This window comes from Larus michahellis, chromosome 3 (assembly GCF_964199755.1).
Source record: "Larus michahellis chromosome 3, bLarMic1.1, whole genome shotgun sequence".
In the NCBI taxonomy this organism is placed as follows: Eukaryota; Metazoa; Chordata; class Aves; order Charadriiformes; family Laridae; genus Larus; species Larus michahellis.
Window position 1 is genome coordinate 57,485,739 of NC_133898.1, and position 13,955 is coordinate 57,499,693.

Genomic DNA, 13,955 nt, shown 5'->3' on the forward strand with positions numbered 1-13,955 from the left:
GCAGGGCTGCACTCCAACCTCTTGGCCCCCAGTTTATATGTATACCCAGGATTACACCACCCCAGGTGCAAAATCTGGCATTTGTCCTTGTTAAATTTCATAAGGTTGGTGATTGCCTAGCACTCAACCTATTAAGATCGCTCTGTAAGGCGCCTCTACCCTCGAGGAAATCAACAGCTCCTCCTAATTTAGTATTGCTTGCAAACTTACTTAGTATGTAGTCAACTCCTGTGTCCAGATCATTGATAAAAACATTGAAGAGAACTGGCCCTACAACTGAGCCCTGGGGAACACCCTAGTGACTGGCCACCACCTAGATGTTACCCCCCATCTATTCCAACTCTTTGAGTCCAACTCTTCAGCCATCATATTGTTCACCCACCATATTGTGTGCGTGTCTAGCTGTAGGATGGACAATTTGTCCAGAAGGATATTGTGAGAGACGGTATCTAAAGCTTTGCTAAAACAATAATTAAAAAAACCCCAACAACAACAAAACTCAGCCACATCCATTGCCTTCTCTTTGTCTACTAGGCTGGTAACCTTGTCAAAAAAGGATATTCAGTTAGTAAGGCATGGCTTGCCCTCCATGAACCCATGTTGACTTTGACTGATGACTACATCATCTCTGAAGTGTTTTTCAGTAACTCCTAGAATAACCTTCTCCATAATTTTACCAGGAACTGAAGCAAGACTGACAGGCCTATAATTACCAGGGTCACCTTCCCTGCCCTTCTTGAAAATGGAAATAACTTTTGCTAGCTTCCAGTCAAGGGGAACCTCTCCAGATTCCCAAGACTGCTGATAAATAACTGAGAGAGGTCTTGCAGTAACATCATCCAACTTATTCCGTACTTTGGAATTAATTCCAACAGGCCCCATAGACTTCCATGCATTTCATTGCAGCTGCAAATCTTGTACAAGTTGAAAGTCAACCAGGAGCTTATCACTCCCATAGTTCTGGTCCTTCAACCCAGGGCTCCAGGGGTCCCAAGGCCCATCATATGTGTTAAAGACAGCGGCAAAGAAGGCATTAAATGCCTCTGCTTTATCCTGGTCCCAATTTATGAGATGGACAATTTCATCCATCTCATCTTAAGTCCTCCTTTTGCTAACATGGTTAAAAAAGCCTTTTAAATTGTTTGGGGGGTTTGTGGTGGTGGGTTGGGTTTTTTTGGGTTTGTTTTTTTTTTAAGATTAGCACACCAAGCTAACCATCCTATCCACACATGGTTCATTCTTTCCTCCTCTTCTTCCACCAAGCAAAATAAATCACCTCCAGGACAAACTGATCAGCCCTATACTTTAAGAAAACAAAACTGTAAACTGTCACTGGTGTGTAATCTGCTAGCACAGACCAATATAAGGCACCTATTTTAATGCAAAAGAATTCTATTAAATTTCCGATATACCATCCGCAAAATGCTGCAAAACCACCTAAATAATTCAGGTAATGGTATCATTCTGCTTGGGCCAGTTTCCCAGTTCCTCTGTTCACATCCTCAAAGTGATGTAACTTGTTAACTTTTTTCAATAGTGCTCAGTAGCAGAGTTTCATCCGCAAATGCATCTGCGATCATAAAACTGAAGAATTTTCACCAGAGTGGTGAAACTTCTTCCTCATCAGTGGGCCGTACTACAGATGCTTTCAGAAAGGACTAATAGAAGGACTTCTACAGGAGGCTAAAGCTTCCATACACACATCGTTTCCACAACGGGCACAAAAGAATACGGCTTTCTCTGTAGAATACCCAGAGAATGACTGTTGCATACTCTGCAATCTTTATTGACTCCTGATCACGTAGCACTTTTGTTCCAACCTAATGACCCTTATTCTGGTGTCTTTTAATTGTCCGGGTGCAACAATCTTCACTTTTTCTTGCCATTTTCTGTCATCTAACATGAGGCAAAATGAGGCAAAATGTTCCACAAAATCTTCTGCTAAGCAGCTGGAGTGTTCATTTGGCTTTATGCATTTACTATTCAAATTACTTTCAAAATGTAAGAGCCAGAAGCAGCAATAGTTCAGAAGAACTACTTCTAAACAATAAAGCGTTATTCATGGTGCAAGAAGTCCTGCATGGCATTTAAATGCAAACTGCTATGGCAGTAACAAGCTGGCTGTTACCTGGGTCGAGTGCCTCGGCCACTCTCACATTTGGTTAGCACATAATTCATCCATTTTCTGGCAAAGCTGATATACTTGTCTCCAATTTTCTGCCTGAATTCTCCAGACATCAGACGAACAACTTCTTTATGGTACTGTAAGAAACTAAAGATTACTTTTCACGTATTAAGAAGAACAACAAAAATACCATTTGCAATATCCACTGGCGTACTTGCAGGCTAACAAACTCTACTATATGGTAACAGTCACATCCTATTCTTAGACAAAATTATTTTATGCAAGCAGTTGTATATTTATAAAAAAAAAATAATCATGAAAAAGTATATGATATAAAACATGTTACAATGAGAGGCAGCACTTGAGCCATATTGCATTCTTACATGTGTACCGGCATGTGTGGATGTTTAACAGTGTAACATTTAAGAAACATTCTACATACATGCTCAGTTCTGTAATCAGAGATTAAACAGCAAAGTAGTGTTTACTTCTAGTTATACTGCAGGTAATATTAGGGGATAAAGGAGTTATGTATGTACATTTGAAAAATTAAACAGAAACACCACCTGATTTTTAGAAGACTATCCTTAGAAGTAAGTTAGGATATGACACAATCTGAAAAAAATTTCACAAAGCCCACAGAAATCAAGTAGTGAAACAATATACTAAAAGCATCCAAACGTGACATTTCTTCATCAGCACTCTGAGGCAGGCATTCAAAAGCTACATTCACTGCATCAAAGAACCACCACAAACTTTGAAAGAATGGCTCATGTTACAGTATTATGCTATTCTAGGCTGAAAAACTGTGAGAAGCCAAGTTACACAATGACACTCAATATCAAAGGATTTTTGGATATTTCCGATCTCATCTAAAATGCTGCCAAATAGCAGAGCCTACAAGACTACACCTGAGTTCATCAAGGTCTTAAAGGTTTTTAGAGTTCCAGGCATTGCTAACTGGAGTCTGAATTTAATAGATCTATCTGGGTTTTTTCAATCACTTTCACATAAGATTTCTGCGGCAACACATGCTTTTTACGATGCTATGCTAGAATTCTTCGTATTTCCACAGTTATAATTACTTTATCTGCAGTATTGCAAACCCAGAAATTTCAATTGGTTCTTACACCAAAACTATAAAACAAATGTGTCATTAAGTTTTTGTTTCCTTACCTCAAACCCAAAATTATAACCCTGAATCATGGCTTCCCGGTAGTATTGCTGCAAAGTGGCAGATTCAGATTCATCAACTTCAGCATCAAACTCAGATGTGAACATGTGATCAACTCTATCAATGGCACTGCTTATCTTATTGCATAGCTGTAATGCATCACTCTGAGTAACAACAACAATAAGGGATGGGAGGCATCAAATTATTATTTATATTCTACAGTTGACTAAGGCAAACATGAATCTAACAATTACATTATTTTTAAATGGAAATGTACTTTAATGCCATCACAATTCATTCAGTCTTGGAAAAACAAACACTTTTCAGTAGTTGCACTAAGCAAGTCTTATCAATAACTGAAGTATTAGAATTAAGTTTGTTTGCTTGAGTAAGATTAACTTTAAAAACAAAGACAGCAAAGGGGGGAAAAAAAAACCACCCAAGAACCCCACTCAAACATAAACACCCAACCAAAAATCAGACAGACAAGAATAGAGAAAATGAGTTCTACTATCTGTAACATGACCAAGCCTTTGGTTGTATTTTCACCCTGGGGTTGTGGGCACAGCTTCTCCTGAACTCAGGGGGAAAACGTAGGGACCTGATATTGCTGCTTCAACCTATCAAATCTTTGCTTTCCTGGGTTCTCCAAAACAAAGAAAAAAAAACACCAAAGGAAACCCTCATCCAACAAAAGAACACCACAAAAAAAAAAACCCAAAAAACAAACTACCCACACCAAAAACAAGAGGAAAAAAAAAAGAGAGCGAGACCTACCCGCTTTTATATCACAAAGCGGCCACCTTCTTCAAATATGGGGAAAAAAAGTTGTTTCTTGCAGGTCATGGATTTTGGCAGAATTTTTTTTTTATTAAATCAAACAATTTCTTTCAATTCAATAGTGCTCTTGTACAAAGATGTATTTATTCTGTTGCTATTAATATTTCAGTTGCATTATGGACTTATTTCCCACTTACCCAGTGCAAAAATGATTACGTCAATATCACTCAAAAATACACTCTCAAAATCCTTTCCAAAAACAGAATGAAAACGGTACTGAAAGTAAAGTCCATAGCAGTTCCATAAATTACAATTGCAGAATATGTCATTAGCATTGCAATCAAGTCTTCGTACATGTTTTTACTTACCAGTGGGTAAAGCACAATCAATTTTGACTGAGATAATCTCAAAAACTGCTTACCTTTAGCTGTTGTAGAGCTTTGGCGATGACTGGTTGGCTGGACGTCTGTTCCTGGTGCAGAGAGATAAGCCCTTCAATAGACTGCTGGAAAGCTTTTCTCTGACTCACAAGGTGGGCAGATTGAATGACCACAAGGAGGAGGTTATCAACCTAGGAATACAAAATAGTTCTTATAAACAAAATCCTCTCTATAAAAACATGTCCTATAACAGCAAATTCCAACATTGTTTTTTTTTAAATCTAAAATATGAAAGAGCTCTGTTCTCATTCTTCATGAAAATCTTTAATTCACACAGAAAATCTTGATGCTGGCAACTGAACTTGATAAACTCTCTCTCATGAGCAGAGCTCTATTAGGGCAAATGCCACAGCAAGTTTTCAAGGCAAATATGCTCCTATTCACTTATGGAAAGGTTTAGGAAACACTATATTAAAATTATCTTCAGAATACACAGAAAGGCAGCCTCTAAGCAAAACAACTGTATTTTTTCAAACCAGATAGAGGTAACAACCATCGCATAAATAAGGAAGTTTTATCCAACTAAGGTAATACACTTCAGGACAAAACCTACTATTGAACAAGGAAAACGATGGATTTACCACACAGCATTTGCTCGAATTCTGAAAATTAAAATGTAAGAATATGTTTTGGCAACCAGAGCTCTGATATTGCAGAAGTCTATAAAAGTACACAGTCACAGATGGTGCTGCCTTTGCTGTGGCACCATGAGTCACATACTAAGCTCTGTTGATTTCAGACAACAGACAATGCATCTGCAACAAGTTACTCATAAAACAAGACCTACTTCATCCAGATTGATTTTCCATACCTCATCCCCAAAGAATATTTTCATGCTCAAAATTCTTTAAATGTTGATGGGATTCGTCTATTTTATGTTTTTTTAAATAACACAATAAACAGCATTATACGCATACACACAAAAACACATACTCAAACACACAGTGTTTTATGTGCACTTATATATGTTAATAGAATACCATTTGCAAACCAAATTCCATCTTTTGCTGTTTTCATTTTCTGAATGAAATGCTAACTTTGATAGAAGTCCAATGAAATGCTAAGCACTTAATCAAAGGCCATTTTTTTTTTATTGTTCAGCCTGGACAACAGACAAACAAGAAGTAACATGCTTGCACATTAAAAACAGCAGTACGTACAGGAGTGACTTTTTCAACTGCCTGTAATTGCTACAGCCCTCTGAACGCTAGAGGCCAGGCACAGCGACAAGGAAAGTCACTCTTGTTTGTGGACAGTAGAGCCCATTTATGGTTGGGATCTAAGGAACTGCATGACATACCACAAGGAAAATTCACTTAGCTTAACATAAGGATATGAGAAGAGGAGGGGCAGGGAGCTGCAGCTGGCTCAGTTGCTAGAGAGTAGCAGAACTGCTGGCAGGGAACCCCCTGTTGGCTTGGGATGAAGGAAAGTACGACTGGAAAGATTTCTCCCTGCAGAACTGCTGAACATCCAGTAGCTTCCACAGAAATTTAAGTTTGAATGTCACAATTCACGCAAGACTGAAAGTAACTGGTTTTACGCCTCAGTGTGTGGAAAGCACACAACTGCCACATGTTCTTGGAGACTTGACTTCTTAATAAAATGTACAGTTTTCAAGTCCTAGCCACACTTCTGCTACTGAGCACTGAGCTAGGTATTGAAACTCTTTTTATTATAAAATTCCAACCCTGAAAAATGCACACTGTCGAGATTAATCCTTCTAGCAAATGCTAAAATCCACTGAATTTAATACTTGCATTAACATAACTAAGGGTCAACCTTATCCTTGAATTTAACTTTTCATTACCTATAAAAGGACACATGCCTCACTTAAATTACTGAGTTAATCTGAAAGGATAAGCATTCACAGAAGTGTGGAGACCACAGAAACAGGGATAAAAACCCACCTGCATGGTTCGCAGTGTATCAACAGTTTCTACTTGTGGCACTACTTTGACTGGTTGACCCTCCCATGCACTCCAGCTGTCGTCCAATTCATGGGTTTTATCACTGTGTTTGGTCATTAGTAAGTAGGCCTCATACGCAACATCATCTGAATCCTTTGAGCAATCCTTTCCAGCAGCTGCATTGAGGAGCTGCAAAATCACAGATTTTTCACCCGCAATGCTATTTGGTACAAATACTTGCAAATTCTCAAGTCCAGGGATTTGTACCTGTAGAAAAAAAAATAAAAAATATAGCAAATGAGCGAATCTCACTGTCTTCTATGATACATTAAATAGATATATGTCATCTCATTTCTGCAAGAGGGAGAGTTTCCATCTTAAACAGCTGTACAACATACATACTAAAACAGTACATGCATCCATTTTACACTAAAAGTCAAAATGCATTATAAGAAATTATTTGTCTTGAAATCCACTAGATCACCAACTTCCAGTGACATCTTTCCTTGCACCTTCAATTGATCTTTCTACATATTCTTTCTAAAGGAATCTTGTGAGAAAAAAGTCCAATTTCACATATATACTATATATGTGTGCATATGTATGTATAAAATACATACACGTGTATTTTAAAAAAGTAAATTAGTCAAGACTAATATAAGACTTATGAAGCACACAGTTTAAAGACTGGAATATTAAAAGAAGAAAGATTCCTTCAGGATATCTAAGAATCCACATAACATTTATCAATGGCTAAAAAAGATAAGACTAGGCAAGAATAAAAAAAAAAAAATCAGTTATTCTTTTACTATTCATGAAAGAGAGATTAATTAAGTCCAGTAAGAGTGTCCTTTTTTTAATAAAATACTACTTATACTACTTAAAAACTACTTTTGCATTGTATCTGTCACATTGGTAACAATACTTTAATCAAGTCAGGCAGCAGAATCAGACTGTGAAAAAAGTAAAACAGTTGATACTTGTGATTCGACATGAGGTAACTGACTTACAGTGAAGTTTAATTCTCTCTTTTCAGAGTTTGATGTCATCAAACTAAGACAAAACACTGCACCCAACATTTTCACTGTTAAGCAGCCATATTTTATAGTTAAAACCATTATACTCTACAGGTAGATGTAAAAACTAGGTGGCTAGATGGTTGTTACTGAAAGCTAAAATTGTTTCCCAAAACTAACAAGCTCCTAACTGAAAAGGCTGTTAAAAAAGTAAACTCCTTACATAATGGTAGAGGACCAATATACGAAGTGTTAATCACAAATGTGTGTCATTTCAAGTGGTGTAAAAAAGGGGAGTGGTAATACATAAAGAGGGATAAATCCTGAGATTCACATAAACTACCTAGATTATTTAACCCATGTGCTTAAACGGATTTTTCAAACTCAAGATTCATTTTTTTCTTCAAAACATGTGCATAAGAACAATGATAGAATCTTTAACTAGAAGGTCTACCAAATTTAATACTGTGTCTTAAAGCAGCCAACAGTGGACACCTAGGGGAAAATATTTTTTAAAAGTAGACACATATTGATTTTCCTAACTATTCTCTTAAACAATTCACAGACCAAAGTCCTGCTGAGCCAGATGTTTCATCCATGTATTTAACAATCCTTTACGATCTTCTCTCCTCTGAACTTGCTGGTCTCCCCTTGAACCAATTTCCACTTTTAGGAATCATTTATATAAATCTAACAAGAATTTTTTCATTAAAAAGTTAGTAGATTATTTCCCAATTGGGAATTATATATATTAAATGTATGGAAGGACAAAAAAGATCAGCAGATGCAAATAAATTTAATCGAAGCAATTGATTTACTTAAATTCAAACTACAATAAAGACTTGTTGACTTAGGAATTTATAAGGAATAAAGTGCAAAACCATAAATGTGGGAATTTATAGTGCAGTAAATATTGGGCACCGAGAATTTAACCTACTTTTGCTTTACAATAGTTTTCCAGCAAGAGTTGTTCTGGAACAGAACACAGTCCCTACATTTCTCACATTCTTAGTACTCTCACAGAAGCTTGCTAGAGCAGACAATTGTAATATTTTTGCTTTATAAAAGCACAAAAACAGGTCCATAGTCCGAGATTACCTACTTTAACATGTTCATTTACTAACGTATTTGTTTACCTCATAAACTTTAAAGCATTTATTTTTCATAACTCTCTACTAAGTGTTATTACTCCCCTCTCACAAATGAGTAAGTATTATTGAAGCAAAATGGCTTTTCCTAAGTCACAAAGAAATCTTTTGGAAGACAAGGAATTAGACACTGATTTCCCAAAACACAGACTAGCATTCCCACTCACAGGTACAGAAAATAATTTGACTGACACAATTAATATTAAATACATGACGCTTTAAATCATACAATCGTATAATAGTATGGGTTGTAAGGGACCTTTAAAGGTTATCTAGTTCAACCACCAAATGTTGAGATATAGATACCACATTAAAACATTGAAAGTATGTCAATAAATATCGTTGACATTTTGCTTAGCATCCCCACTCTACTTTCATGCTTCTAAACTGAATTTACCTTCACATACTCTTTTGTTTTCAGAGCGTTCAGAAGATCTCGCACAGGGGCTGACAATGCAAATTCTGCTGCTATTTCAAGGTCCTACAAGTAATGACAAAACAAAAGAATATGCTTTCAGACTGAATTTCTTTAAAGCATATAAGATGAAACTTATATGTGTTGTATATAAGATGAAACTCCACTACTAACTTACCTTCCTCAGCATTTTAGCAAAACCAAGAGCTTTGGAGGCCCTTTCTCTAGCTTCATGAAACAGTTCTTTGAGTGCTCGGCTGGTCTCTATAACAGACCTCCTGAAACATTGGTAGGAATAAATTGACAATGTTTTAATAAATCATATTGCATTTTTATAGCTCTTAGAAAATAAGAATTTTTTACACATATGTCAACAGAAAGGGCATAGAAAAGATAAGCATTTACAAGCAGCTGACTGAAATAAATTGAACTTAGGCAGGCACGTTTTTGATAGGAATATAAAAATTGAATTTAAAGAACATTACATAAACAATCTCTCATAACCAGAACTAAAAATAAGGCTACTAGTCTTCAAACAAACAAAATGATGGTTCATTACTACTGCATAAAAAATATCAGCAATAAAGTTTATGGAGTCTTGCATTTAGAAGTTTTCATTCTAAGATATAAAACGCAGTACGTACCTGCCAGGGGTATAGAAACATGAGTGTGTTAATTATTATTATTAAACTGAAGGACTTAGTACCTGATTTCATCTGATGCAGTACTGTCATCGGCACTGGCCCAAAATTCATCACAACTGTCTTGTAGTCCAGAATCTAAAAATATTCCTGTAGATTTCAGCAGCATTCCTGCAATATCACTGTAACAACAGAAATGGTGGAACTTCAGAGTCTTGTTCAAGTAGCATGGCACCTTAAACTTCTTCCTACTCTGTCCAATGCAACAGAGCTGCGTTGCTGAGTCCGCCTGCAGAAACAAGCAGCATCTTGGGGGCCCTCAGTCACTGCACATGCACAGGGCTAGCAGGAATGGGGACCTTCCATAGAAGCAATCATTCCTGTCACAGCTAGAGCAAGAGCAACCTGGCATTACTGCATCCTGTATCTACAGTCACTGTAATAATCGACGAATTCTCAGACTATCACCTGCTTACTGAGGCTTCAAGAAGCTCAACCGAGGAACCCTGAACAAGTGCTGACCTGAATATCTATCTAGTGCAAATTAACACCATAAGCAGAGTAATTAAATAAAACCTACCAAAACAGTTTTCCAGCTTGAGCTTCACCTCCTCTTATATAAGGAGTTATCTCTTTGGTGAAATTCCATTCTTCCTCCAACAGATTTTTTAAACTATGAGACGCTTGAGGTAACTGCTGTAGCATTTGGATCCAGCTTCGCATATAATCAAAGTAAACCTGTACATGGAAAGAGACAATTTAAACAGGAACTGTTATACAACATGGAGCTAAGGACTATAACTTCGCAAATCAACAAACAATCTCAACATTATACAATTTATAGAAAATATTTCTACAACATTTTTTGTTTGCTATGACTGAAAACAAGCTACATGTTTCTACCCAAAAGGTGCAATTTACGGCGTGGGAAGAAGTGCTACTGAAGTGTATTTATACTGTGTCTTCATGATACTTCTCTGAAAATATTGACAGTATCACCACCTCACTTGCTGTGCTGCTATTCACCATTGTATCAGTGGATACCCACAATGGCCAGAGTTTTTAAAGCTGAACTATTGAAAAACAGTTTCTAATCTTTTATTAACTGGATTACTCCAAAAGGCTCTATCTGAACATATCCTCCTGGATATGGATAAGTGCAGTGAGCAGGCTTCTCAGGTTCTATATTGTATCTTGTGTTCCTTTCTATCAAGTCTTATCTCTCACCTTTATTTAATTATTATTGTTTTAAAACAACATAAAAACACAGGTAAGTACAATTCTTCTTCAAACATCTGCCCTTCAGGATCTTACTGAATGCAAAAAACGCGCTGTCATTTTACCATGTTTTAGTTCAATAATCCATAACATCAACCAGTGTCCCTCCTTAGAAATGGTCAAGACACTTCCTATTGGTTTCAGGTATTTTCGGACCACACTGTAATAATGCAAAGATCATAGAAACATAGAATCATTTGGGTTGGAAGGGACCTTAAAGACCATCTAGTTCCAAGCCCCCTGCCATGGGCAGGAACTTCTACCACTAGACCACATTGCTCGAAGCTCTATCCAGCCTGGCTTTGAACACTTCCAGGGATGGGGCAGCCACAACTTCTCTGGGCAACCTGTTCCAGTGCCTCACCACCCTCACAGCAAAGAATGTCTTCCTAATATCTAATCTAAACCTACCCTCTTTCAGTTTAAAACCATTACCTCTTGCCCTATCACTCCACTCCCTGATAAAGAGTCCCTCCCCATCTCTCCTGTAGGCCCCCTTTAGGTACTGGAAGGCTGCTATAAGGTCTCCCCAGAGCCTCCTCTTTTCCAGGTTGAACAACCCCAACTCTCTCAGCCTGTCTTCATAGGAGAGGTGCTCCAGCCCTCTCATCATCTTCATGGCCCTCCTCTGGACCTGCTTGAGCACATCCATGGTCTTTCCTATGCTGAGGGCTCCAGAGTTGAATGCAGTACTTGAGGTGGGGTCTGACAAGTGCAAAGTAGTAAAACCCTACTCTGCATTACGTAGGTACTGTGTTACTGTGTTCTGGTATCAGGCTGTAGCCACATTCTTGACTTTATTTAATTTGCCTTTCACTCTCTGTCTAATTCCTCTTCCAGTACTTTTCTTAGCTACCTTGCCTGTTTATACAAGGAGTCCACAGATAAAGACAAAGAATAAGTTCCACCCCCCAGCCCTCATTAATCCTGTCTTAACCTTCTCATTTCCTACAAGTTTTCCCTATTCCTATTTTCAGTACAGATCATCTCTTCAGCAATCTTTGCCCAGCTGTTCCAACCTTCTGACAATCTTGACCATTCACCTAATCTTTCTTCCCTGCTCCTGGGGCTACAGTAACCTGCAACTCTGAAGAGGCACAAACTGTGATTCTTTGAAGTCTGATATACTTATTCCTATTTACACGGTCTTGTTACCATCACTTTCAAAACCTACAAAAAGCAAAATCCTTATACAATTAAAACTGCTGCCAGAATTCAAGCTCTTGCCTCAAAGCACAAAAACATTACGGCTACCTATAAAAAAAGCAAACCACCAGGTAAGAAATTTCAAAATGGACAAGGTGAACCATTTTCCTTTCATCTAGCCAGGTCATTTCTGCTGGAATTTTCTAGAAATTTCAGATGGAGAGGAAGGCAGGCATACAGCATAGGAACTTAAGGTAAAACAGTACATTTTCACCAGTGTAGGCAATGAAAAGCATGTAATAGGAAAATCCACATGCACTCAACAATAGGTGCTACCAACAGCTCTGCTGATAAAACACTAGTGTTGAGGTATTGAGGTGTATGTTGGGTGTTTTTTTCCCCAGAATAGTGAGGACAAAGCTCAAACAACTCACCAAAGAATAAAAATCAATTACATCAAAGGGAACAGTAATTTAAACTAAATTTACTAAAGAATACTTCATTTAATATCTTTCAGAGGCCAAGTGTTTGTCTTGAAAATACTTCTTTGTGTTTAACTTATTGCAATAATGAATACATATTAAAAATAAGGTATCATTAATGGATGAATGCAAGACCAAGATATTAAGACATCAAAAGGTTATTAAAAGTTTATTTTAAATTTATGGAATTTACAGTTCTATTTATGAATCATTTTACTGTAAATACAGGCAATTTACAAGTATACTGTAGCACAGTCCAGAAAAAAAAAATAAAATCAGTATTCATAAAATCATTGCTAATATGGCAATGGCTACTGTGTTACCATTACAAGTCCATTAAAACAATAAAATTAGTTAAAGTAGCACAACAAAAAAAATATTCCATGACCTACAGCCAACAGGGACGACAGATTTCTATTAGCGGTATTCTGATTAATACACTTACTAGAACTCCAAATATTTTCTCCTTTTGAGGCTTACCATTAACATTTTATGCAGGTCTTCTTCAAAGGAATCAATGTTGCAATCAATCTTTTGTAAGTCATCTAACACCTCCCGTAACATAAACTGGTAATATTGCTTCATTAACAGTCCACCCTTCAGAACCTCTTTACACTCTCTCACTAGCTGCAAGAGAAAAACCCAAAACCTGCCATCAGTCAAGGCATTACTCTTAAATTCTCCCTGGGAAGTGAAAGCTCAATTTGTCAGTCCCGTTTGTCTAAATAAGTTAGTTTAGCACCACATTCAACAGGTTTTAGAAATTAATACAGTCACTCTACATGCCTGCAGGAAAGATGTGACTAGTTTTCCAGGATTATTTAATTGCCATCACACCATTTCCCACATGACTGTAAATGAAGACGGATACAGATGTTTTAGACTTCATTCCCTGTGCACGGCCACAGCAAGCAACTTACTGGATAATTAAAAATTTAGAAGTGGGCAAGAGGGCTCGCAATCATCAAATCACCAGTTTCAATGCAATCAAGTCAGGAATAATATGCAACGTGTTTGACAGATGCTTAGAGACCCATGAGAAATATTTTACTACAGGGAATTCATTGTCAATCTATTGGGCAGGCGTCTGCAACTCTTAACACCAATATCGGACCTGAAAACAGTTAGTGAAAACAGTTTTATTGCTTCCCTGGGCAAGGCTAACATGAGGAAAGTTATCTTTTCAACTGCAGAAGTGGTCACTTTTAGCCAAACAGCTGCCACCCCTCCCTGAAAGCTTGTATTTATTTGAAGAAACTTGCACAACCACAGACACAGGAGTACACAAACAGCAAGAACTGTTTCAAACCTACACTAACAAATGCCTTTCCTTCAGAAGTCCTTCCAGTGCTAAGGGCGTATGCTTCTGAAATTATCAGTCTCCAGGTTTGACAGCCCCT

At 37.3% G+C, this 13,955-nt stretch overlaps 1 protein-coding gene across 22 annotated transcripts in view; it reads right to left on the reverse strand.

Annotated features, from left to right (window-relative positions):
- Nucleotides 1–13,955, reverse strand: part of MAP3K4 (mitogen-activated protein kinase kinase kinase 4) — a 74,341-nt gene that overhangs the window by 26,805 nt on the left and 33,581 nt on the right. For 20 of the 22 annotated variants that reach the window (XR_012586182.1, XR_012586184.1, XR_012586181.1 and 17 more), the window contains exons 5-13: nucleotides 13,036–13,182; nucleotides 10,230–10,387; nucleotides 9,715–9,831; nucleotides 9,187–9,286; nucleotides 8,991–9,074; nucleotides 6,430–6,696; nucleotides 4,501–4,650; nucleotides 3,302–3,463; nucleotides 2,129–2,262 (exon numbers count right to left, since the gene is read on the reverse strand). Coding sequence is in view for 19 of the 22 variants with exons in the window: in XM_074580314.1 (XP_074436415.1) it covers nucleotides 2,129–2,262; nucleotides 3,302–3,463; nucleotides 4,501–4,650; nucleotides 6,430–6,696; nucleotides 8,991–9,074; nucleotides 9,187–9,286; nucleotides 9,715–9,831; nucleotides 10,230–10,387; nucleotides 13,036–13,182 (1,319 nt within the window). In the remaining 3 variants the exon portion in view is untranslated. The remainder of the gene's footprint in view (nucleotides 1–2,128; nucleotides 2,263–3,301; nucleotides 3,464–4,500; nucleotides 4,651–6,429; nucleotides 6,697–8,990; nucleotides 9,075–9,186; nucleotides 9,287–9,714; nucleotides 9,832–10,229; nucleotides 10,388–13,035; nucleotides 13,183–13,955) is intronic. The other 2 variants (XM_074580311.1, XM_074580300.1) reach the window with 1 other exon arrangement.